This window comes from Canis aureus, chromosome 6, assembly GCF_053574225.1.
Source record: "Canis aureus isolate CA01 chromosome 6, VMU_Caureus_v.1.0, whole genome shotgun sequence".
Classification (NCBI taxonomy): Eukaryota; Metazoa; Chordata; class Mammalia; order Carnivora; family Canidae; genus Canis; species Canis aureus.
Genome location: NC_135616.1, coordinates 19,199,375 through 19,224,568, shown reverse-complemented (window position 1 = coordinate 19,224,568; position 25,194 = coordinate 19,199,375). Strand labels below are relative to the sequence as shown.

General features: G+C 39.5%; 1 protein-coding gene across 4 annotated transcripts in view; it reads left to right on the top strand.

The window, feature by feature from the left end:
* Positions 1 to 16,974, top strand: part of CHST9 (carbohydrate sulfotransferase 9) — a 241,549-nt gene extending 224,575 nt beyond the window's left edge. For all 4 annotated transcript variants that reach the window (XM_077900327.1, XM_077900325.1, XM_077900324.1 and 1 more), the window contains one exon: positions 7,682 to 16,974. In XM_077900327.1, the coding sequence (XP_077756453.1) occupies positions 7,682 to 8,770 (1,089 nt within the window). In that variant the 3' untranslated portion in view covers positions 8,771 to 16,974. The remainder of the gene's footprint in view (positions 1 to 7,681) is intronic.
* Positions 16,975 to 25,194: the final 8,220 nt, after the last annotated feature.

Genomic DNA, 25,194 nt, shown 5'->3' with positions numbered 1-25,194 from the left:
AGGTCTGAAACTGAAGATGGTGAATACCCACACCCACCCCATAGCTTCCCATGATATCTACTACTCCTCTTTCCCCTCTGTGGGAAATGGGGCGGCATCCCTTATTGTTTTTTTGTTTTGTTTTGTTTTGTTTTGTTTTTTTGCCTCCACTCTTCTACTCCTCCAGTCTGATCAATTTCCTAAATTTACCTCAAATAATTCCCTTTTTCTGCATTCTTACTTCATAGTCTGGGTTCCTCTCCTAAGAATTCCACTTGCCGCCAGCTGTACCTCCCTGTCGCTACTAGAATGTTCATTCTCAGTCCCTGCCTTATGGAAAATCCCTGTCATTTACAATGTAAAGTCTAGACTTTTTATATGGGCATGAGGAGTCAATCTCAAACCTACTACCCTCTCCCTTTAACTGCATCTGGTCCCTCAAGTGTCTGCTCATTGCCAGCTTATATAGTCTTTACCCCACCCCCACCCACCCTGGCTTGTTGACCTACCAACTCCCAGTATCCTCCCAGATTCATCCCAGGTGGCATTTCTCTGTGTGATTTACCTCAAAAACTGTCTTCAGAAAAACTAAATACTCTGGTCTCTGTTCCCCAATACCCTATGTATCTTTTCATTATGGCAATTATCACATTTTTTTTCATAAACTGCTTACTTTTATCAATCCAATTAAACTTTGGCTTCTACAAGGGACTGTACAATTTATCTATTTTGTCTTTGTTTATACAATGCCAAACACAGCATATAATAGTAGTTCAATATATGTGTGATGAATGAATGATCAAAGTCCTTGAGATACCTAATAGCATAATAGCTGATAAAGTCTTACAGAAGTATAATACTTATCAACTGCATAAAACCAATGTAAGTTAACTGCCTGAATAAAGGGAAGTACGGGAATGATGTTGCTCTTTACCTCAATTAAATTTAAAACATATGTTTACTCAAGAGACTATTCTAGATGCTAGTGGAGGTTCCATAGATTTATAACACTGTGCATTGTCCTTTAATATTTAAAATAAATGGGAGAGGTAGTCACCTGAGCAACTAACCATAACAACTAACCAGGGTAAAATAAAAGGTGCTCAACAAAAGACTTAACACTCAAGTCAGGTCAGACTTGTCCTTATACCCTGCTGTCACAGGCTCTACTAGCATGCTGCTGAGCCTTTGCCACTGTGGTAATAGATTAGTCAGTTGTGTAATTTTTGCTATAAGAATATCAGCTCCCTATGGGCAAGGATCACATATGTCTTATCCAGCCCACCATCCTTGGCATCTGGCTCTGTGTCTATTGTGTGGTAACAAGTCTTTCAAGTTTACTGCAGAGTTCATGAATAGTCCACAGTGTTTTTTCCCCCATTGGATTTCTTTTAATACTCATTTTTTCATCTGTAGTAATCTATCTTTTAACTAAATTGGCAAATATGTCCATTCTTCAAAGGTATTTATGGAAAACTATAGCTTTCCGCCTTCATGTACAATTTAGCTGTAGTTAAAAGAGTTTCCCCAATTAGAAAACCAAATCACAATGTGAGCTGGAATAAAATCTCTTTTTTCAGGTGGTACAGGCTAAATACTAACGTTGTTTTGAAAAGAGCAGAATCCCTTGCTGGAGTCGTGGGTAGTGTTCGAGGGAAGAACAGGATTTTCTATCAGTCTAGGAGATTTGGAAAGTCCCAAGCAAGGGGGAGAACATGAGTGGAGAGTGGTGAGAGCCCGATGGAAGCAAGCAGAAGACAGTATGTGTCAAGACAGGAGCGGAGCACAAAGTGACAAGCCCAGTGGTGACAGGCTACCGATGCCAGCTAAGGGATCCGAACTTGGGTTTATATATAGTTGAGCCAGTTCCAGATTTTAAGGGATGAAAAGTAAAATGTTTTAGGAAGACTTATTTGGCAATAATTTTCAGGGAGCCCAATTAGTAGGGTACTAAAGAACATCCAATTAAGAGATAATAAATTTAAAAAAATTTTAAAAGACATTATGAGATGTAAATTAACCAATTTACTTTCTGATTGTTAAAGCATCTCTTAGATTTTGTGAGTGGGTGGCCAGAATGTAATAGAGCCATTTCAGAAATAGAAAAAAGCGCAGGAGGAGCCACTTTGAGAAGGAACAGGATACGTTTGGCTTTATAGACATTTGTTTTGGGGACAAGCAGAACAAGTTGTCCTGAGGGAAAATGGCAATGTAAGAGTCTACTCTTTTTATTACTGTCGTTATTGTTATCGGCATTATGATGATGGTGGTGGAAATTCATTTGTATAAGCCTCAAATTTAAAATAACATCATCTCATAGCCAAATTATGGAAGTGCCCAAGCATCCATCGATAGATGAATGGATAAAGATGAGGCTTTATACACACACACAGAAGAATATTATTCAGCCATAAAAAAGAATGAAATCTTGCCATTTGTAACTACATGTATAGATGTAGAGAGTATAATACTAAGTGAAATAAGTCAGAAAAAGACAAATACCCTATGATTTCACTCATATGTGGAATTTAAGAAACAGAACAAATGAACAAAGGGGAAAAAAGAGAGAAACCAAACGATGGATTCTTAACTCCAGAGAACACACTAATGGTTACCAGAGGTGGGTGGGGGATGGATGAAATATGTGATGGGGGTTAAGAGTACACTTAACATGATAAGCACTGAGTAATTTATAGAATTGTGAAATCACTATACTATACACTGAAACTCATGTAACACTATATGTTAACTGTATTGGAATTAAAATTTAAAAATTTAATAAAAATATTGATTTAAAAAAAGATAAAAGACCATTAATCTCGATTTTAGTAATGCAAACCCCTCAGGCCTGGAAAGCCTTTTCTGTAAATTGAGGGAAATGGATTGGAGATGGGGGTAGGGAAGGAGGCCACCACACCCTAATAATGGTTTTTATAAGGTGAGTGATGGTGAGATAAGGGGTGCTAAGAGAAGGTCAAGTGGCCATCCAACAAAAAGCCTCCTGAGATGTCGTTACTTACAATTAACCCTTTGTCCACCCCTTGATTTAGTCAGAGCTGAGAAAACTAAACTAACAGGAGACTGAAATTTCATTTATGAACAATGAACCTATCCCTCATGCAGTTAACTCTCTAGCCAAACTAGTCATTAGAAAGTAACTTGGGGAACATGGATTTCCATGTGGTCTGTGTGAGGGTTGCTGTGACATCCCGCCCGCAGCACACTATTTGTCTACTCACTACACTATTCACACCCACCAGATGTGATGTCTTTCTCTCCTGGATGATCTGAGATGAACTCTTTTTTTTTTTTTTTTTAACTTTAATTTGCAATACTGTAGTTGAGTGGTTCCTCAAATGCCATTACTGCCTGCAGAATGCCTGGGGAGCTGGTTTAAGTTAGAGACCAGAGCCCCACCCCCAAAGATTCAGTGAGGCTGAGAAGCAGACTGCTAGCAAAGCCTCCCAATGGTCCCAGGAAGCAGGGAGTGACTTTCAACCAATCTGATTCGGCAGGCAGGTGAGGCTGCAAGCCCTCCACGCCTACCTTAGCGTGAACAGCTCTACAGGTACCTATTTTATTTGTGTTCTCTTCTGCCAAAGATTTGTTTGAGTACAGATTTTCAGCACCTTGACAAAAGTATTTATCTAACTTACCTTGACTTTTCGATTAACACTTTTTGTTAACAAGGTTATAAAACAATTATTTGGAATTTCCCATGGCTTTTTCTATATGAAACCTGGCTGGCCCCCAAGACTCTGCTTACCTTGTACCTTCTCAAGTAGATACAACTTCATTTCCTTCCAAACAATTGTTTGGAAGCCCATCACTAAGGTAAAACCACATTTACTGCAAGAAATAAAGCAAAAGAAACTTCTATTTTTTGTGAAAATCTTTTTCCTCAGTCATTGCTCTCCAATATAAGTGAAAATTTAAATTTCTGAATACCGTATTGTCCAAGGCACTCCCTGATTTTTTAAATGTGGAGCAGTCATTGAAAAGAAACTGAATTTCTCCTTCCACCTAGTATTTCAAGAAAATCTAAAATACCCCAAATAAAAATTATTTGTATTTTAAAGTGACTATTTGTGCATGTACAACTCTGATTTTGTGTACACAAGGAGGATGTCTTGGTTAAGTGCAAGGAGTCATCATACATGCACTGTTTTTCCTATTTGGAATGACAAGCTGACACTAGTCTCTCTGATTTAAAAAAAAAAAAAAAGAAGAAATTGTAATCATGATACAATAAGATATAACCACTATCAATGTCTAGGAGGAGTTTTAAAAGACCATAAGCTGGCATTGGCAAGATCACCGTGGTAGGCTTTGTTGTAAATTTATTTATTATTTAATTAAATATGGTATAAAGGCTGGTGGGAGTGTAATATAATTGTGTAAATAAATCCTGTTAATAGAGAAATGTACGGATTTGTTTTGTACCGTATCTTGAAACTAGTGAAATAAAGAATCCACCTCTGGTTTTAAAAAGTCACATTTGGTCATTCAACAATTATTTATTGATCATTTTCCATGTGTCAGGCAACATGCTAGGTACCAAAGATCCAACAGAGAACAAAAAAAAGATAAGTTCCCTGCAGTCATATTCTAGTGCAAAAGAGGTGGGAATAGGGGCAGACAGCATAAAAGTAAGTAAATGAAATCATTTCCCATCGCAATAAGTGCAATGAGGAAAATATGCAGCATTCTTATTCGGGAACCTTATATGGGAGAGAACCTCAAAGGGGAGCATAATTTAGAGACGGTAGACAGGGAACACCTCCCTACAGAGGTGACTTCCTAAGAGAGAATAGAAGAACCAGGCGTGCTGGCTGCTAAAAGCTCCAGTAACATAGTGAGAAGTGGTCAAAGAATTGCAAAACTGTAAGTAGCAATGAGCCGCCAGGTTAGAGGATGGTTGGCAGAGAGATGATGGAGGTGGCGCAGGCTGTGGTGATGTCAATGTCTATGTGCAATAAAGAACACTTCTTTTAAAAGCGAGGTGGTCAAGGGGCTGAGAGTTTATTAGGTGTCAGAGTCACCACACTCAATGACAAGAAGGGGGATGAGAACCAAAGTCTAAGCTAGGAGCTAAAGTCTTCAGTGCATGAAGTGAAAAGATCATGGGTAAAGGCAGGCAACAGCGTAAGAAGGAGGAAAGGAAGTTCAGCAGGACACATGTACTTCACAGAAGCAGGAGCTTTTGCCAGGGGACATGTCCTGGAAGCAGCAGTGAGGTACAAGGAATTAGTTCCTTGTCTTCTGGCCTGAGGGACAAGTGGTTCAAGGAAATAAAGTTGTATCTACTTGAGAAGGTACAAGGTAAGCAGAGTCTTGGGGGCCAGCCAGGTTTCATGTAGAAAAAAGCCATGGGAAACAAACATTCCAGAAGTCTCTGGAGATTAAAAGGGATTTTGATGACCACAATCAGAAGGTCCAGAGAGCACAGTGGAAGGCTGATTTCGTTTTTATTCTTGTCAGTGGGGCAGGGAGAGAACTAATTAGGGTACATGTAGAGACACACAAATTATAGTCTGGATAATAATGCACAGCTGAGGAATCTTGAAATTTACTAGGTCACCAGGATAAAGCATTATTACTACTACTATAAAATAATAATAATAGCAATTATTATTTTATAGTTGTAGTAATAGAAGTAGCAGCAGAAATATATTGACGGTTTTATTTCAGGCCTGTGCTAAGTACTTCCCATGCAGCCAACCAATAACCCTATGATCTTCCAAAGCTCAAGTCAAATTTCAGAACATCTGTGAAACTTTATGAACTTCGGATCATTCATTAAAGTAAAGATGGATTTAGGGCTTTGAAGTCATCCTGGCAGTCTCTGAGAAGATAGGAGACAAATGGTTTTAGAGTTGAAACTATAAACATTTGGGTGAATGTTAGGGAAGATTTGGGCAGCTGTTTTATGTGGCTACTCAAGGTGGTGTATGGTGATCAGGGGTTACTCATACAATCTTCTTGCACTAGAAAGAAGTGCTCCTCACTCTCACCCCACCCCATATAAAAGCTCAGCCAGTAGGACCATGATGCCTGGAGATAGCTCCCATCCACAGTGCTTTATATCTCTACTCTTTTGCTCAATTTGCTAGGTCCTAATCAATTAGGAAGACCTATTTCCATTTATTCATTCAACAAATATATGAGAGCAGTTACTATAGACTATTGACCATTCTAGACACTGGGAATACAGTGATAACTAGATGGATGGATGGATGGATGGATGGATGGATGGATGATAGATAGATAGATAGATAGATAGATAGATAGATGATAGATAATAGGTAGACAGATAAAAGATATCCTCTAGGAAACTTTCCCCACCACTCCCTCCAACACTAGGGTGGTGGTCCCATGCATTATTCCCATAGCACATCATTTATTCATTAGTTTTTTCCAATAACATGCTGAAAATCCTATATGTATATCTCTCAGCCAGTCTTCTCAACCATCCTTTTCAAGTCTGAGTGCTATCATGTGACTTCCCTTCTCAGAGCCCTTCAAAGGCTCCCTCGTTTACCCAGAGTAAAAGCCAAAGTCCTTATAATTTTCATCCCTAAGAGAGGATACCACATTGTAAACCCTGTCTTCTGTGTCTTCTCTTATGCAGTCATTGCAAGAACTGTAGGAAGGATGTAGTCAGATGAACAGTAGATGGTAGATAGGCTGATTAATCTCACTGACAAGGAAACTTTTCATACAGTTTTACATAGAAAAGCATCAAGTAAACTTTTCTGGATTCCCTAATCATTCTACATTTGGGAAGGAGGAAAGGTTTCACATGTGAAGGAAATTGTATGATTGTAGTTTTTAAGTTATTATAATTGAATTTTATGAAATAAAACACTTTCCAAAGGAAAAAAAATATCTTTTTGCAAGTGCTTGGAAAACTGAAATGGTCATGGGGATTTTATAATTACCCTTGCTACAATTTTAAATGGTAATTTATTACTTTGAACTCTTCTGGGCTTTATAGAATACCCCAAAAACAACAACGAAAATTTCAATCCAAATACAGCTACATTTTGTATCTACATTCAGTGCACTAACTAAATCAGTGCTTGTAGGTAATACCCTTCTGAATAGTGTAAGAATCATTGACCTACAGGATGATGGAGTACATCCTATTGTCTTACACGCAAAGCCAATATGAAAATTCAGGACATTCTCCTTTCCATCTTGTGGTTGCCTTGTGTGTGTGTGTGTGTGTGTGTGTGCACGCATATACACACACACATTTTTGAAGGTTATATAATTGATAATCACAGCTAACAAAGATAGTATGAAAACAATAACTGACTTGTTATGATCAAAGACTCAAATCAATACTCATAGTTTTATCCCAATAATACTCAGATAATTTACATGAGAAAATTTATTAATGTAATGCAGCACATTAACATCAAATGAATGATAACATGTAAGTAACCCAAATATATATAAAATGTGAAACTTTAATTCAGAATGATGCATGGATGCCATTTTTCATTGTTATATTTTCTCTGAAGAAACTTACTACAAAATATATATTCAACATGGTCTGCTAAATTGTTTTGGCAGCTTACAAAAAATGTGCTCTCCTTGAGAGTATTCTAAAATGATCTAAACATCTAAAATGTTAAGATTCTTGTACATCCTCGTTTGTAAATATGCTTTCAACATTTCTCCTCCATTTTAACAGGACCCCAAGTTCCACTTAACTGAGGATCCCAAGGAAGAAAAAGAAAATCTTCAGCTCAACTCAGAGAGCCCACCTGGGGTCTTAAGGCAGACCAGCCACTCACAAGGAGATCAAGCTTTGGGTAAGATCACAGGGCCACCAACAATTAAGCTGATTGAAAGACATCAAGGAACTAGGACTGTTTTTAAGAAGTTCAGAGAAATGAAGTGGCCATTGGACATTCACCCTTTAAACAAAAGTTTAGTCAAAGACAACAAATGGAAGGAAACAGATGTGGCCCAGGAGACACGCAGGTCTTTCCTTCAGGAGTTTTGCAAGAAATATGGTGGGGTGAGTCGTCCTCAATCACATCTTTTTCATATGGTATCCAGGATCTATGTGGAAGATAAACACAAAATCTTATATTGTGAAGTACCCAAGGCTGGCTGCTCCAACTGGAAGAGAATTCTGATGGTACTAAGTGGGTTGGCTTCCTCTGCATACAATATCTCCCATGATGCTGTTCACTACGGGAAGCATTTGAAAAAACTAGATAGCTTTGACTTAAAAGGGATATATACTCGTTTGAATACCTACACCAAAGCTGTTTTTGTTCGTGATCCCATGGAAAGATTAGTGTCGGCATTTAGGGACAAATTTGAACACCCCAATAGCTACTACCATCCGGTATTTGGGAAGGCAATTATAAAGAAATATCGGCCAAATGCCTGTGAAGAAGCATTAAATAATGGATCTGGAGTCAAATTCAAAGAGTTTGTCCACTATTTGCTGGATTCCCACCGTCCAGTAGGAATGGACATTCACTGGGAAAAGGTCAGCAAACTCTGCTATCCTTGTTTGATCAACTATGACTTTGTAGGGAAATTCGAAACTTTGGAAGAAGATGCCAATTACTTTTTACAGCTTGTTGGCGCTCCGAAAGAGCTGAAATTTCCAAACTTTAAGGATAGGCACTCTTCTGATGAAAGAACCAATGCTCAGGTTGTGAGACAATATTTAAAGGATCTGACTAGAACTGAGAGACAATTAATCTATGACTTTTATTACTTGGACTATTTGATGTTTAATTATACAACTCCATTTTTGTAGTTTGCATTCATTTTCTAAAACCCTGTATTTACTCCATGATGATGGCCTCAAATCAGCTAACTGTAATTTTACTACAACTCTCTGTATGAGAGAGAATTTGACTAAGTGCAGTTGTCTTGATTTAATGAAGATTTTTACCAAATAGTATGACACCAATTGGCACAAAGTTATAGGAAAATGTACAGTAAGAGACATGTAAACAACTTGACTTGCTCTAAAATGTTTGGGAAATAGCTGCTTTTGCATTATGGATTATATTATATAAGCAATAACCTAGCCAGCTGCTACATTAGCTTCAACAGCCTCTTGCAATGATAGGAAAAGGGATCAAAAATAGCATGAGTATATGTCCACATCCTGGAATTTGTTGTCTAAAGTGCATGGATATATTTTTAGCAGTCTGTGACATACCACTCGAAACATTAGAGAGTTTTCTTACACCCTGGAAATCTTTCTATCGACTGCAATGATAAATCAATTTTGAAATAATATTTTGGACCTGGGCATTTAACTTTAGATTGGAAGGCATTATGTGATTTACAATATGAGAATATAGCAGAAAAACCAGCTGAGGCTATGGCTTTTTATATTCAACAGCCAATAAAAAATGCACAACATGCTAAGATCAAAGCAACAAAAACAACATTCCTCTTCCAGAAAAACTTAAGAGAATTGATCCTGTTTTCTTTTGAGCCCTCTGTGCAGAGACAAAATGAACATAACCACTAAAGGTCTTCACTTCTGAAGCAGGCAGTTGAGAAGTTTAAGCCTCTTCAGATATAAATGTGCTCCTAATTCTGGTTTAATTGGGCAGGGGGGAAATTGTTTCAGGATGGAATAATCATCAAAAACAAAAGTTGCCACTCTGAATATAGGCCTCAAACAATAACAAAGTTTTATAAGAATATTATTTGAATCAAAGCATCATGTGCATAGCTTTCTACGTGAAATGTACTCTAAGAATAGCTTTTGTTTCCAGTCTAATTACTAAGCTTGGGAATGACTTTTTAAGAACTCGTATACTACTTCAAATATAAGTTATATTCTAGAGAGTAAATAAAACAAGAGCCCCTAGAAACATTTTTAATAGGCGCATGCATAAACAAATTAAAATAGTTTCTTTTTAAGTTTAAATATACTAACAGAGTCAGGTACCATTGCATTCAAATATTAAATCAAAGTTTTTGGAAACTAGGACCATGTGTCACTCCTATCAAAAATTGTAATGCACTTTGGAAATTTTTTCCAACGGACCCTAAATTTGAAGACATTTTGATGGGGAACTTATTTTAATTGGTTGACTATTACTTTGAGTTAAGAAAACCACATGTCTTTCAAAACTTGTTTAAACGCCACTCTCAAACATGTTCCTCTTCCCAAATGATCATCTCTTCTCGTCAGTAAATATTCAGTAACATCTCTCAGAAAAGTAGGTATTAATATTTAAATATTAATAGACCAAGATAGTTACAGTTGTTCTTATTTCATTCTGATTTTCCATTTCATGGTTGAGTATTCATGAATTGCTTCACTCTACACGTGCCTGCCTTGTCCCATCTGTGTCTCCCAAAGAGTACGTAACTACAGCAGGTTCCCAGATCATAAGTAGTAAACCTTCTAAACCAACCTTTTACTACTTTCCACTCCATTTACTCTTGCCTCTAGACCATACACTTAAGCTGTGCTCTCTGTTTTTAAGGAGTTTTACTCTAGTATAATCTAAATCGTGTCATTCAAATTTTGCTGTACCATGTAAAGTGAATTCCTTGTAACTTGGAGACATTGAAATTATCTTTTTATAGAGGAAGAGAGGGAATAGAAACTATGCCAAGAAGCCTGAAATTTTCTTCCTAGACTGAAACACACACACACACACACACACACACAAACTAGTTTTAGATGGAATCTGCTATAAAGTATACAAGCAATTTTCTCAACACTATTCCTACTTATAAAGAACAAAAAAAAAAAAAAAAAAACCTTTTCATCACTTTGGAAGAAAAAAATGGAAACTAGTGTCCTATCTCTCTCTTATTAGCATTTCTTTTTTTTTTTAATTTTATTTATTTATTCATGAGAGACACACAGAGCGAGAGGCAGACACAGGCAGAGAGAGAAGCAGGCTCCATGCAAGAAGCCTGATGTGAGACTCGATCCCGGATCCCAGGATCATACCCTGAGCCAAAGGCAGACGCTCAACCGCTGAGCAGACGCTCAACTGCTAAGCCAGGTGTCCCTCTTATTAGCATTTTTAATGAACTTGAGAGGATGGAATATATATGAGATATATATATACACACAAAAATAAACATGTATATACACAAACATGTATGTATATGTATGTACACACACACAAATATCTATAATGCTATTTGGCACTGGTGGGAGAGAAGAGGGCTGATGCTCTCTATCAAAGCTGTTCTATGCCTTTCACTGTATATTCTTTCCTTTGCACTGTGCCTGTGTAACCAGAGGTGGTCCTTCAGTCATTGTGTTCCTAAAAAACTCCAGTACCAGCAGCCTTGTGTGGCTGTGAGTTCCAGAGGCCACATGTTAAAAAGGTTTTAGAAGGGACACCTGGTGGCTCAGCCGGTTAAGCAGCCAACTCTTGATTTTGGCTCAGATCATGACCTCAGGGTCCTGAGATCAGGCCTCATAGGGGGCTCCACACTCAGTGGAGGGTCTGCTTGAAGATTCTTTCTCTCCCCCTGGCCCATGCTTTCTCTCTCTCTCTCTCTCTCTCAAATAAATAAATTTTTTAAGGGGGGGGGAGATTTATGAAGAAAGAATATGTTTTTTTATATACCTACTCTTCTTTTAAATGACTTTTGTTCATGGCAGGGCCAAAGAAGCCAGTCATCATCTTGGATTCTTTGTGATGTTAATTACCTTTTCCATTTATCATTTCTGAATTATTCTGCTTTGCAGACCAGCTCACATTCACTGTTGTCATTTCTCTCTGTGCACAAGCCCCAAGTGTGAGCATCACTGCTCTTTTGGACAGTCACAATTTCATGGATTTAGATTCCTAAAGGCAAGTGACCAAATCTAGACTCATCTTCCAGATGTCCAATGTTCACATTCTAACACTAGCATGCTTTAGGTATAATTATAAATCCTCTAATTAAACCCTAAGGATCCTATTTGTTTTTATAGGCAGCAGTAACAACCCAGGCAGGCCCCTTCACTCTGTTATTCCCCTGTCTGGAATTACTAGTAGAGTAAAAGTTGACAATTAAATCCAAAATTACAGTTCGTTAACGTGGTAAACTATCTATGGATATGTGTGGTTGCTGTGATTGTGCCCGGGGAGCTGCCATAAATTTCATTGGAAATGCATGTACAGGACACCCAACTTTCTAATTTTCTTACACGTGTTTGGAAAGACCCATTAAGTCGATGGAAATGTGTGGCCACTTGCTAAATTCTCTAATTTCACAGTCTATAAAATATTATCTAGCAATTCAAGACCTACTTGGATATCATTTATAATCAGGAAGAGGAAAAAATCTTTTCCACTTTACTTATGAATAATTATTCTTCAAAAAAGTATTATCTCCTAAAATATATAGTGTTTAGCTGAAAAGAATTTTGAATATGAGTTCCCTTTGAAAAGATCACCAACGGAATTGGTAGGACTTGGAATTCATAGGCTGAGGCTACTTGGTCTCTCCAGGCATCTTTAGCCTCTAGACTTTTCTGGAATATGGCAAAGCAGAAATTCTGTCCATGGCTAAGATCCCCAACGTGCTCTGAAATTTGAAAGATAGTTTCCCTTAGGCTCAATCACCTGAGGACCTTAGACCAAGGCTGACTCAGTTTAATCTTACCTCTAGGGCCACACCTCTTTAAATCTCAATCATAATCATTATATTAATACTCATGATCATAATCATAATCAAATGTTTATTCATTTATTTAATCTCTATAGTCAATCTAGGATGCTATGTAAGCCCACGTGTGCGCACACACACATACACACACTATGTAATAAAGAAAACTAAAGCAGAGTGATTAAAGAGTCACAGCTGGTGGGATGCCTAGGCGCTCAGTCAGTTAAGCAGCCAACTCTTGGTTTCAGCCCAGCTCTGATCTCAGGGTCATGAGATGGAGCCCCATGTCAGGCTCCTCACTCAGTGAGGATTCTGCTTGAGTTTCTCTCTCCTTCTTCCTCTGCACCTTCCCCTCCTCTTCCACCCCCCATTCTCTCTCTCTCTCACTGAAATAAATAAATAACTCTTTAAGGAGAAAAAGAGTCACAGCTGATAATTAGGGTCAGGAGCCAGGATGAATCCAATCAACAAACTCTTCTTGGTTTGAGAACAGCTACGGGCAAGAAATATATATTGGCATCTCGAAACTTTTTTGATACAAGTATATATGTATATATATATATGTATATATACATGTGTGTATTTATCTGATTATCACATTTCAAATCAGCTTATCCCTGTATTCCCGCTGAGTTAAACTGACAAAGACTTTGTAAGAAATCAAGCTTTCATTCCCACCCCCTTTTTTTAAAATTCCAAGTTGACCATGGAACACAGTGTAAGAAAAAGAAAAAAAAACACCTGGAACAAATTTAGCATAACAAAAACAAAAATATCATTTTGACAAGAAAGTCCAGACCGTGACACCAGTGGGCAAAGTCAAAGAGAATATAGTCCAAAGGGGGAGGACACTGGCCAACTTTCTCCAAATCAGCACTTAAAGATGGTGATGGTTCATTAAGTCAACCCAAGAAAAAGCTCCCTAAATATTGCTAGGATGAAAGTGATTGTGTATAGTCTCTTTCTTGAGCTCCTGCCCCCAGTACTAGGTTAGTTGTTAGATAACCCTAAACTGACTCAGGAAGGTCATAAAAAAGAAGAGAGGGGCAGGTGAACTCAAACTAACTGAAAAAAAACATGAAAAGTTAAGATAAACAAGTGCTTGGCTAGATGAGGGCAGACTTTTCCCAGGCCTTTGGGATAAGCCACATGAGGAAGGCCAGGTGTGGGGAGCTCAGCAAAAGGTTGTTGCCTCACATCATTTAGTTCCTAGAGTTGCCCGGTCACATATATCTTATCCACAAGAATCATATCCTTGCAGGCATATTCAAATCCTTTTAAGCAATCATTTTTCCCATCTCTAAGCCTCTATTCAAGTCTTAACTCTATTTTGAAATACTCTCCTCTCTCACATCTAGACATTCATTCCATGTTAAGTCACCAAGGAATCTATTCAGCTTTGCAGTCTCATTACTTCATGAGCTCTCCGATCAACAGAAAAAGGCAAAATGATTTTCCCCTAATGTGACATGTGTCAGATCCTTCTTTTACCAATAAATGCAGGCATTCCTTCTCTTACTTTTTTTTTTTTTTGGCTTCATCTATTCATTTGTTCATTTGCTATAGCCTCCTTCATATTCGCTTTGCACTGTTTCTAACAAAGTACTGCACGGAAAGAAAGAGTTCTTGATCAATATTTTTGATAACATAGTTTAAGGGTTCCCCTACAGCTTCTCTTAGTGTATAATATGCATATTATTGCCTTATGACTATATGATCAGTGGATCTAAAGAAAAGGCGCTAACGTAGGGTGATTGGGAGAAGTTATGGAAGCCACATGCCTTCTCTATTCTAATAGTCACACCATAACTGAAAGTGTAGCTATTGTGGACAGAGAAACCTTTCACATTTCTAAGATGACATATTTGTTTATTAGGTTTGGGAAGGAAATATTGAAAAAAATGCGTGATTCTGGTCAATAGGAAAGTCATTTACTGAACAGGGAACAGACACTGGAAAACTACGTACATTCATTTAGTGACACAAAGAGTATGTCTAATCCTTCCCCCCAAAAAAGGAAAAGTTAGGTATTATTCCACCCATCATTTTATGAGTGAAAATACCAAGGTCAGAGTGGTTTAATGGTGAGCCACAGAGCCAGCTTTCTGCCAAAGTCTCTCTGGCTACAAAGCTGAGACCACACACGGCAGCCTTCAGGCCAGATCTGGCCACAGATACGTTTGATTTGGCTTACAGTGCATTTTACTTAATATTTGACTTAGTTGTCAACATTTTAAAATTGGAACTCTTTCATCAATATTAGAGAATTTCTGTTTCCCTGCAATGTATGTGCTCACCTGAATACAGTCGGACAGAGTCAAGGTCAGCCCCTTTAGGGAAGCCAGAGACCCCTGTTGTTCATGTTAAACATGGCTACAACCAACTACAGAGGTGTAGTTGGTTGAGCATTTGTGATTTTATCACACACTAGGCATCATCTCTCATTCACCTTACCTGGCTGGCCCCGAAGCACCCCACATTTTCATCCTCACTTTGAAGTGTGTGTTCTCCCAGAGGAAAAGCAATTCCTGAAAATTTTCTTTGACCACATTTGTGTTATGTGTTATTTGTGTTATTGTGTTAATCCAGGTTTCCTTATCCTCATTCAAAATGCTGCTTGAGCTTTGGTCTTATACCCAGTGGGATAGCCAAAAAATATTTCATTATTTGAGAAAATCTCTTCTAACCAACAACAAAGATATTGGGAGAAATCCAGTACCTTGTGTTGGCAACCTTCTGTCTTAGCCACTGGGTCCCCCTGGCAACAGCATTCCTTCCCATCCTCTTCAGCAGAGAGGAGTCATTCTCCCATGCTCTGGGAACCTCAGTGTCTAGGACAAAAAGTGATTCCCACTAATGCATCCAGACTGCTAGTCCATAACTTTCTTCAAAAACACTTCGTGTTTTAAAGATGTACCCACCTTTGTCAACTCTGAAAATTACCTAATTCCCAGCTTGCCCTGAGGATTTCTCCATCTGGCTCATAACACACCTCTTCACTCCATTTCTGCTATTATCCTGGGTGACTTTCGCCACCCCATGCCATTTAACTACCTTTGCTTCTCAGGGCTCTGTCCTCTTCCTCCTTCCACATCAATGCTTAGATTGCTGGAGAAAACAGAAACCAGGCCACAGAGAGTTAAAACCATCACTCTTGTCCCTAAAGAGCAGAAAACCTGTGGCAAACTATGTAGTACTTCATTTTACCCATTCATTTCCTTAAAATATTTCTAAAGTTCAGAAAAGCATTCTTCAAAAACATTATGAACTAAAATGTACGCAGAATACTAGTGTAACCACTGACTTTAAGGTGGCAATATTATTAGGATGACTGTAATTATCATTAGGCAAAAATAAACCCTGATTTGATTTATCCAGTGCTCAAATAATAGTGCATGGGCCACCATCATGTGTCAGAGTTATCCACATTTTTGTTAAAAACAGTCAAGCGTCTGCCTTCGGCTCAAGTCATATCTCAGAGTCTTGGGATCATGAGCCCCATGTCAGGCTCCCTGCTCTGTAGGGAGTCTGTCTCTCTGCCTCTGCCTCTCTCTCTCTCTCTCTCTCTCTCTCTCTCCAATAAATAAATAAATAAATTCTTCTTTAAAATATTTTAAAAAAAATAAAAACAGATTCCTGTACCTCACGCAACAGGTACTGAATCATAATCTCTGCAAAAGCCACTTGGAAATTTTCCTTATTTAACAATCTCCTGTGATGAATCCCATATACAAGGTTTGAGCACCACTTTGTGTGTGTGTGTGTGTGTGTGTGTGTGTGTGTGTGTGTGTGTGAGAGAGAGAGAGAGAGAGAGAGAGAGAGTTTTTTAGTGCCCATGGGTTATGGGTAATAATAAAGTCTGCTCCCTTTCTTCTGTTACTTTGTTAAAAAGTTAATGGCTCTCAGCTCCAAGAAGGGTCAGCGGCTGTTGGTACCGAAGTCCTCCATGGGATTTTGACCAGCGCCGAAGCAGAAACTTGGCATTTGAGGTCTGCCAACTGCAAGAAGTAGAGCTGAAATGATGAAGTGAGTTATGGGAACAGCACTGGTCACTGCCCAAACTTTTTGAAAGCTTTCAGGGTGAAATGAAGAAATGGAAACTTTCCTCTTTGAAACACAAAAGACAAATGTGAACTGAAGGCGATTTTGGCAACTCAACTTGACACTGAACAAAGTGAAGACAGTATGAGTTTCTCCAATAAAAAATAAAAAAGCTGTTTTCAAATTGATCTAAGATGATTGAAAGTGGAAAATATTTGCTATTTGGATTATTAGTTTGAAAGCAAGTGCCCCAGGAAATATTTTGCAATTTAACTTAAATGGTAAGAATGTACATTTTCTTGGACTTCATTAAAGAATTTGTCTCTCCTCTGCCTTTCTATTAGGTTGAACCATATGACATTGCCAACATTTGACCATCTCTGACGTAGGAACACAGCCCTTTCTTCAGTTATGCTAACAGCACCACTGGTACTTACCCAGTTCTAGCCCCATTAGCACTCACCTGGGCTATTAAATAGTGTCCAAAAAGAAGGGCCTCATCACCCTCACCATTTCTAAGGGGCATTAAGGACATTTGAGTAGTTAGGTAGCCATCACCACCATCCATCTCTAGGATGCTTTTCATCTTGCAAAAGTGAAACCCCAGACCCATGAGATAATAACCCCTGTGCCCCCTCTGCCAACCCCTGGCAGCCACCATTCTATTTTCTGTCTCCATGAATTTGACAACTCTAGGTCCCTCCTAGAAGTGGAATCATACAGCATTTGTCCTTCTGTGACTGGCTTACTTCACTTAGCCCTCTGTCCTCAGACTTCATCCATGTTGTAGTAGGTGTCAGAACTTTCTTCCTTTCTAAGTCCCAATGATATTCCACTGTACACATAACCCCTCCCTTCCATCAAATCTGCATGCTTTGAAAATAAACTTCCTACAGCATCACGCTGCTCCCAGCTTCTCATTGCTGGATTCAAGGACCATAACAATATAACCCTTACTCAATATCATCAGATAATTACATCAAACCCATTATTATCCAGCCCTCCCAAAATATATTACATTCTTTGAAAACATTCTTCCTTTCCTCCCTCTTTTATTCTCTTTCACAATGCCTAAAGTGCCCATTTCCTCCTCTCTTTAACAACCTCCCCACAGGCCCTCTCCAACCTGCCCCTCACTCACCTCACCCTCACTCCCGCACATTTCCTCCATAAACATCCCTCACTCAGCTTTTTTCATCCACTCTCCTAGGAATCTCTCTTCCACCCTTCTTGCCTTAACTCCACCCATAGACTGATGGTCCCACATCTCTTTCTCCAGACTACACGTCTATTGTGGACTTTGACTCAGATTTGCAACTTCCTGACGGCCTTCTTCACCTGGCTAATCCATTGGCACTTCCAACTCAATGTAACTAAAGTTGAACTCATTGTCTAACACAAAACCTGCTTTTTCCTTATCTAATGGCCTCACCATCCATCTACTCTGTATCCTACATCAGGAACCAAGGAGCCAAGTCAAACTTCTCCATGTGCTGACTCCCTACAGACAAAGGAAAGCCCACTAACTCCACCACCTACATTTTTCTCAAGCTTCTCCTTTCCTCCCATCCATTCTGCTACTGTCTTAGTTCAGACCTTCCTCTGTTCTCCCATTTGTGCCCTCCATGCCATCCTCCATACCACTGCCATTGTAATCACTCTAAAATGTAAACCCAAGCCTGGCATTTCTCCACACAAAGCTCCTTAGTGGCTTTTCCTACCAATTCTGTTTCCTAACACCCATGCAACATCCTCCATAATCCCAATCCTTCTCCAATCATATTTGCTGCCAATTTCTTGCCCCCCTGTTTACTCTCCAACAGCCTAGAATGACCATGGTTCCCCAACATTGGGTGATTTCCTGCCTCCTAGGCCTTTACTCACATTGTTCCATCTGATGAGCACTCACCTACCCCAACCTCCCCCTATATCTTTTAATCACTACACTCAACTCAAGGAGACATTCCCCACCCCTGCTTTGGGTTGGATGAGATGCCCTGCTCTGAGCACCCTTGTGTTACTAGGACAGTATACTATGGTGGTTAAGAGCCTGGGGCTTGTAATTAGAAAAAACTGGATTTGAATTCCATATCTTCAACTTTCAAACTTTGGGTCCTCTCCAGTTTATTTAACTTTTCTGAGTGCTAGTTTTCTCATCTTAAAAATTAGGACAGCAATACCTACCTCATAAGGTTACAGTGAGAAATAAATGGGAAAATGTGTGTAAAATGTTCCATAAGCACTCAATAAATTATTTTATTATCCCATTAGAGCCCGTGCATATCTCTATCATTACATATATAGCATTCTACTTACTTATGTATGTATCTGGCGCCTCCAGTAGACTGAACTTATCTTGTTCATCTTTGTAACCCCAGACAAGGTACTTACTTGGTAAATATCTCTTGAAGAAAAGAGTGCAAGAACAAATCCCACCCACCTACTCCTATGTTCACATAGCACTGTGCCTTTCCCTCAAGGCACAATATGACTTAATAACACTATGAAATATGTCCTAACTCTTCTGTTAGATTCAAAGTGACCATGTCTTGCTCAATGAATGTACATCTAATTGAATTTCAAGCTTTCAAGTGTTGATTCTGTTTAATAAGATAATGGTTTAAAATAGCGAGCTCCATAATTACAATATAGAAACAAATAAATAAACTAAAAATCTGTTACTTCATTCATCTTTAGCCCCTTTCCTTCCATTAGCTCTATGCCCTGACCAGGCTGAAATTTTATCTCCTCAGACAAGCTGCTTTTTTCTCTCCCTTGGAACCTCTCTGAAGGCAGCTCCCTGTGTCTGAACACTAGGGGCCAATCTAAGATCTCAGCAGTTTTCAGAAAAGACTTTCCTGACCCCCAGGCCCAGTTCAGTCATTTGTAGTTACTCTCCCAAAGCTACGTGTTCCCCCTGGAAAATGAGAAGATTCTTTGTGTCGGAGAAAGTCTCCATCATATTTCTCACTTTTTTCCTCATCACCAAGCATGTAGTCAACACTCTGCAAACTCATGTTGCCCAATTAAATGGACAAAGCTCTGAGTTTTAGCCTTCCTCTGTCATAGACACTGACACAGGCTAGACTGAAAAGGATTACACAGAAGTTACTTTATGACTAAATTCTTAAAGACCTCATTACAGGTGACAGAAGGCAAGGCAGTATCATTTGTTCTATAGGCGAAAAGACTGGGGCAAATGAAAAGGTGACCTCTATATTGGATAAAAGTGGGTTTTCAGAATGATAAAAGTCAAATATGTTCTTGGCTTTCTGAAACAAGGTAGATATGATTACATCATGGGCAAGAAGGCTGGAGTGGTAGTCAGGGGGTTGATCTTCAGGGTCTGTGGCAATGATTAGTAGATCATTTGTATATAGGGATGAGATATCTGGACAACCGATCCAGATATTGCTCAGTTTATGTAATCAAACATTTGAGAGCAAAAGAACAAATGGTGAAAGTTGCCTCAGTGGAAAATCATGGGTGCTCATGGTTTCTAGACCTATGTTGGTTTATAGACAGAGTACTTTGTTTGAAAAGAAGATTGTATTTCCTCAAAGAAGAACCTTGCAAAACTACTACAAGAATATATGGTAGATATTCACCAATATCTTTTAAAAAGAACTTACCATCTATGTTAGGGTAACTGTGCATTGAGGAAATACCCAAAGCTTTCTAGGTCTGTAAGATATAGAGTCTGAACTGACATTGACACCTTGGGTGCAAAACCCCACTGTGATCCTCCAGTTAGAGTGGAGGCATATGGAGACCTAATAGTAAATGAAATTCCAACATATGTCTGTTTTTTAGTGAGTCCAGTGGGTTCACAAACCCACTGTCTCTGAGTTTGTAATCAGAATAGATATACTTAGAAGTGGTGTAATTCTCACATTGGTTCACTCAGCTGTGGACTAAGAGCTATCCAAGCAGAATCCCCTGAAACTGCTTCCTGCCCTGGCCAAGAGGCTAACTCAGAAGTAATACCACATCCTAGTGGTAGTTTTAGATCAGTCCTCAAAGACTTAAAGGATCCAAGGGTGATAATTTTCATCATATCCCTATTCAAGGGCTACTGTAATCTGAACCAAGTGATAGCTGACCATACTTGGTGTCTTTGCTGCAACAAAATATCACAGTTTATGACATCTAGTTTGTGGATTTTAATCTAGTGAAGGCATTCTTCTCCTTCAATAAAAAAGATTAAACACAGATCACCTTTACCAGAAGAGATAGAATATATACTGTCTTGCTCCAAGTCTATATTAATTCTGTTGCTTTTTGTTGTAATATGGTCCATAGGGACCTTGACTATCTTGACATTCTGCAAATCATCACATTCACTCACTAAACTGATAACATCAGGTTACTTTGCCCTGCAGAGCAGGAAATGACATGTTCTTCCTGATGTCCTAGGAAGATACCTACTATGTGCAACAGAGTGGGAGTTAAACCCCATGAAGATATAGGAGTCTGCTACATCAGTGAAGATTCTAGAGATATGGCAGTCTGGGAGATGTGGGGCATTCCCTTTATGGTAAATGATAAGTTGCTGTTCCTCCAAGGACACTTTGTTCTTGGAGGGCCTCTTTGGATTTTGGAGGCAGCAAATACTGTGGTTGGGAATACTTGTGTAACTCATGTTGGGAGCCACTCAGAATACTGCCAGTTCAACTGGGGCTCAGATCAAAGGGGACTCTGAAGCAAGCCCAGGCTAGGATACAAGCTTCTCTGCCCCTTGGCCATATGACCCAACATGTCTGATGGTACCAGATGTTTCTATGGCGGATAAAGATGCTGTGTAGGATTACTGACAAGTCCCAACAGGATTGATTGCTGCAACACATACTTCTTGGGTTCTGGAGTAAAGATATGCCTTCAGCAGTGTAAGAATAGTCTCCACTTGAGAAATAGTTATTGGCACCTAATAGAAACTCTACTTGACCATGGGACACCAAGTGCCTCTGTAACTGCACCTTCCTGTTAATATTGGAGTATTATCAGATCCACAAAGTTGTAAGGTTAGATGTGCACAGCAGCAATCCATTATACATCAGAAATGTTATATTTAGGCTCAGGGCTGGCAGTTCTAGAAGGTAAATCATGTAAATACGTGATGAATAAGTGGACTATATTCCCATGTCATCTTCTTCAATTGCATAGATGCCTCTTCTTCAGCTCACACTTATGCTCTGAAGGTGGGTTCTCTCTGAGCAACTGAGAAAGAAGAAAATAACCTGGGCCTGAGTCACAGGTAGGTTAATGTGCTATGTGGTTTTAGACAAAACTATACTATCCTCCATGACAGCCCCTCAAGGGCTGTTCTAAAGGACAGTGGTAAAGGGAATTTCTCACAGATGGCAAGGCTGGAAGAAAATTCATTTGCTCATTCATCTTACATGGACGGAATGACCTGCGAGGTAGATATGCAACAGTCCCTGGGTAGAAATCAATGGCTTGGCTTTGTTCAAGAAAAAGCCTATAAAAAATGAGATTTAGGGCAGCCCAGGTGGCTCAGCAGTCTAGTGCCTGCCTTCAGCCCAGGGTGTGATCCTGGAAACCCCAGGATCGAGTCCCACATCAGGTTCCGTGCATGGAGCCTGCTTCTCCCTCTGCCTGTGTCTCTGCCTCTCTCTCCCTCTGGTCTCTCATGAATAAATAAATAAAATCTTTAAAAAAAAAAATTTAAAAAAATGAGATTAAGAGACCATGAGATCCATGGAGGAGGTATGTGGCAGGAATGGGCACAAACAATGTAGGCAGATCCTTGTGTCTCAGGTTATCTGCCCCAAGGGAGGTCTCAACGATCACGTGAACAGGATGGCTATCAGTTTGGCTCTACCTCCTCAAAGCTGAAACAGTGGGCTCACCAGCAGTGTGACGATGGTAGCAGGAATGAAGACAGTGCATGGGTCTGACAGCATGACTCCCCATTACCAAAACATATCTAGCTACTCCTACTAGTGAATGCCCTGTATGTTTGCAGCAGAGATCAGACAGCTACTTGGCATCAGATGGTTGCGTTGGACCTCTTCCATCATGGAGGAAGCAGCAGTTTGTCCTACTAGAATCTACGTCTATTCCAAATGTTGGTCTGCCTTTAGCACCATCATCAGCACCACTATCCAGGACACTGAAAAAGACTGATCTAGCAATATATGTCCCACCAAACACTGCCTCCAATCAGGGTGCTTATTTTATGGCAAATGAAGTATGATAATGTGTACACAACCATGGAATCCTCTAGACTGATCATGTATTGTTTTACTCAGAAATAACTAGCAAACGATGGAATGGCCTATTAGAGACTCAGCTAATGCAGCAGCTTGAGAACAACACTTTTCTGGGTTGGGGCACTGACCTTCAGAATGTAGCTTATACACTGAATGGCAGTGCTGTGTCCCAGTAACTGGAACACAAGGCTCTTGAATACAATGGTGGAAGAAAGATTGTTCCCTCTCTCCATTTCTCACAGTGAGTGACTTGCAGAATTTGTGTTTCCCATCCTCGAAACAGACTCTGCTGCGTTCAATTTCCAGGTTCCTGGAGGGGAAATTTTCAGCTAGGAAAAACAACAAATTCCCATTAACTTTCTGCACAATTTGAACTACTCAAGCCATTGGGGGAAAAGGCAAAGAAAAAAGTCACTGGCAAGGGATTTTGACTCTGATCTCTATAAGAAACTAGAGATGCTATCGCTCTATGAGGTCAGGAAGACAGAAGTCTAGAACACTGTGGATTCCTTGAATGTCTCTTGGTGCTTTCATTCTCAGGGAGTATAGTAAATTAATAGTTGCAGCAACCACAGTTCAACGAGCATAAAGCAACTAAATGTTTTAGAACCCTGAAGAATGATGATCTACTTCATGATACCAGACAAGCAATCTAAACAAGCAAAAGTTCCAGCCGAGGGTGGGGAAATTTAGAATGGGTAATAGAGGTGACAGGTAGTGAATATCTATTATGATCTTGAGAGAACCTGCAGCAAAAGGGAAACTTCTTATTTTTTTTTCTTTTAGAAATTTTGGTTTTGAAGGAAAACTCTGATCGATTGAATTTGTAATTTCCCACTTGGAAAGAAAGTGAGGGTAACCTGTTTTCACAAAAGTGGAGGCTCAGGGCAGCCCGGGTGGCTCAGTGGTTTAGCGCCACCTTCAGCCAGGGGCATGATCCTGAAGACCAGGGATCGAGTCCCACATCGGGCTCCCTGCATGGAGCCTGCTTCTCCCTCTGCCTGTGTCTCTGCCTCTCTCTCTCTCTCTCTCTGTGTGTGTGGTGTGTCATGAATAAATAAATAAAATCTTTTTTAAAAAGTGGGGGCTCATATTATAGTGTGAGAAGATATAATAATGGTAGGCAGAAGTGGATCTGAGGGGCACAAAGGGTGGGCAGTATCAGAAAGCTCACAGACATTGCTTCAGACTTTCTCAGCCTTACCCACCTTCTATTTCAGCTGCTACAGAAGCGACCAGCTTTCTATGGGGTCTAACTTCACATAGGCTCATGCTGACAGCACCTTACCCTATGCATACACTCAGGGTCTCTTGTGTCTTTCCCCAGGATTTCCTTATTAACACCTTATGGGAATTTAAACACAGCATTCGGTGAACTTCTGACCAATGAAAAATAAGAACTGGCAAATAAATTATTCTCTTTCTTTAGATGCTGGGTTTTGGTTTTGTTTTTGTCTTTGTTTTTGTTTTTCAGAGGCTGTGACAGTCCCTTAGTACCAGGCTATTAATCACCCTTGATGACAGCCAGCTAGGTAATGAATTAAATCTGCTCACTCTTCTTCTCTGCTTCAATTATCTCTCATTCTTGCTTCCTAGAACAGATCCCCTAGACTTTACCAGTTAGAGTTTGATCATAAAAGAAGAACCACTAAGAGTGGAATAGAAAGAGGGGTTTTTAAATAGAAACTTCACTTTATACAATTGTGTGAAACTGTTAAAGAGTTTATGGGTGGCTGATATTTATGTGTACAGTGTTAGACAGGGAAAGCATTTGGGAATAGAACTGCATGTGCTGTAGGTGAGAGCAGGACAAACTGGAACCCAGTAGGGTGAGATGTAACCCAGGACAAATGTGTACCTGTCAGTCTCTTGGCACCTGGAGGTCCCCATCTTCCTTGATGCAGATGACCTATGGGTCACAAATCAGATAAGTGGAAGGTGAAAATCTGATCTGACAAATCAGATAAGTGGAAGGTGAAAATCTGAGGTGAAAATCTGGTCAGCTGCTAGCCTGGTTTATGAACAAAAGGCTCAATAGGCTTATGGAAAAAGTGACCATGGTGGCAGAAATGGAGGTTATGTGCTACATATGGTCTCAGAAACATGTACATCTATCCACCACAGCAGATCTAGCTAGAGCCACTGAATACCAAACCTGCCAAGAGTAGAAAACACTATCCTCCTCTATTCCCAACTGACTCCTGATGCTATTACAACACCATATCAGTGACTAACTAGCCTCATCAACCACTTGATGACTGACTGATTACATAGGATCACTCCCATTATAGAAAAAGTAGTGATCTTCTCATTTACC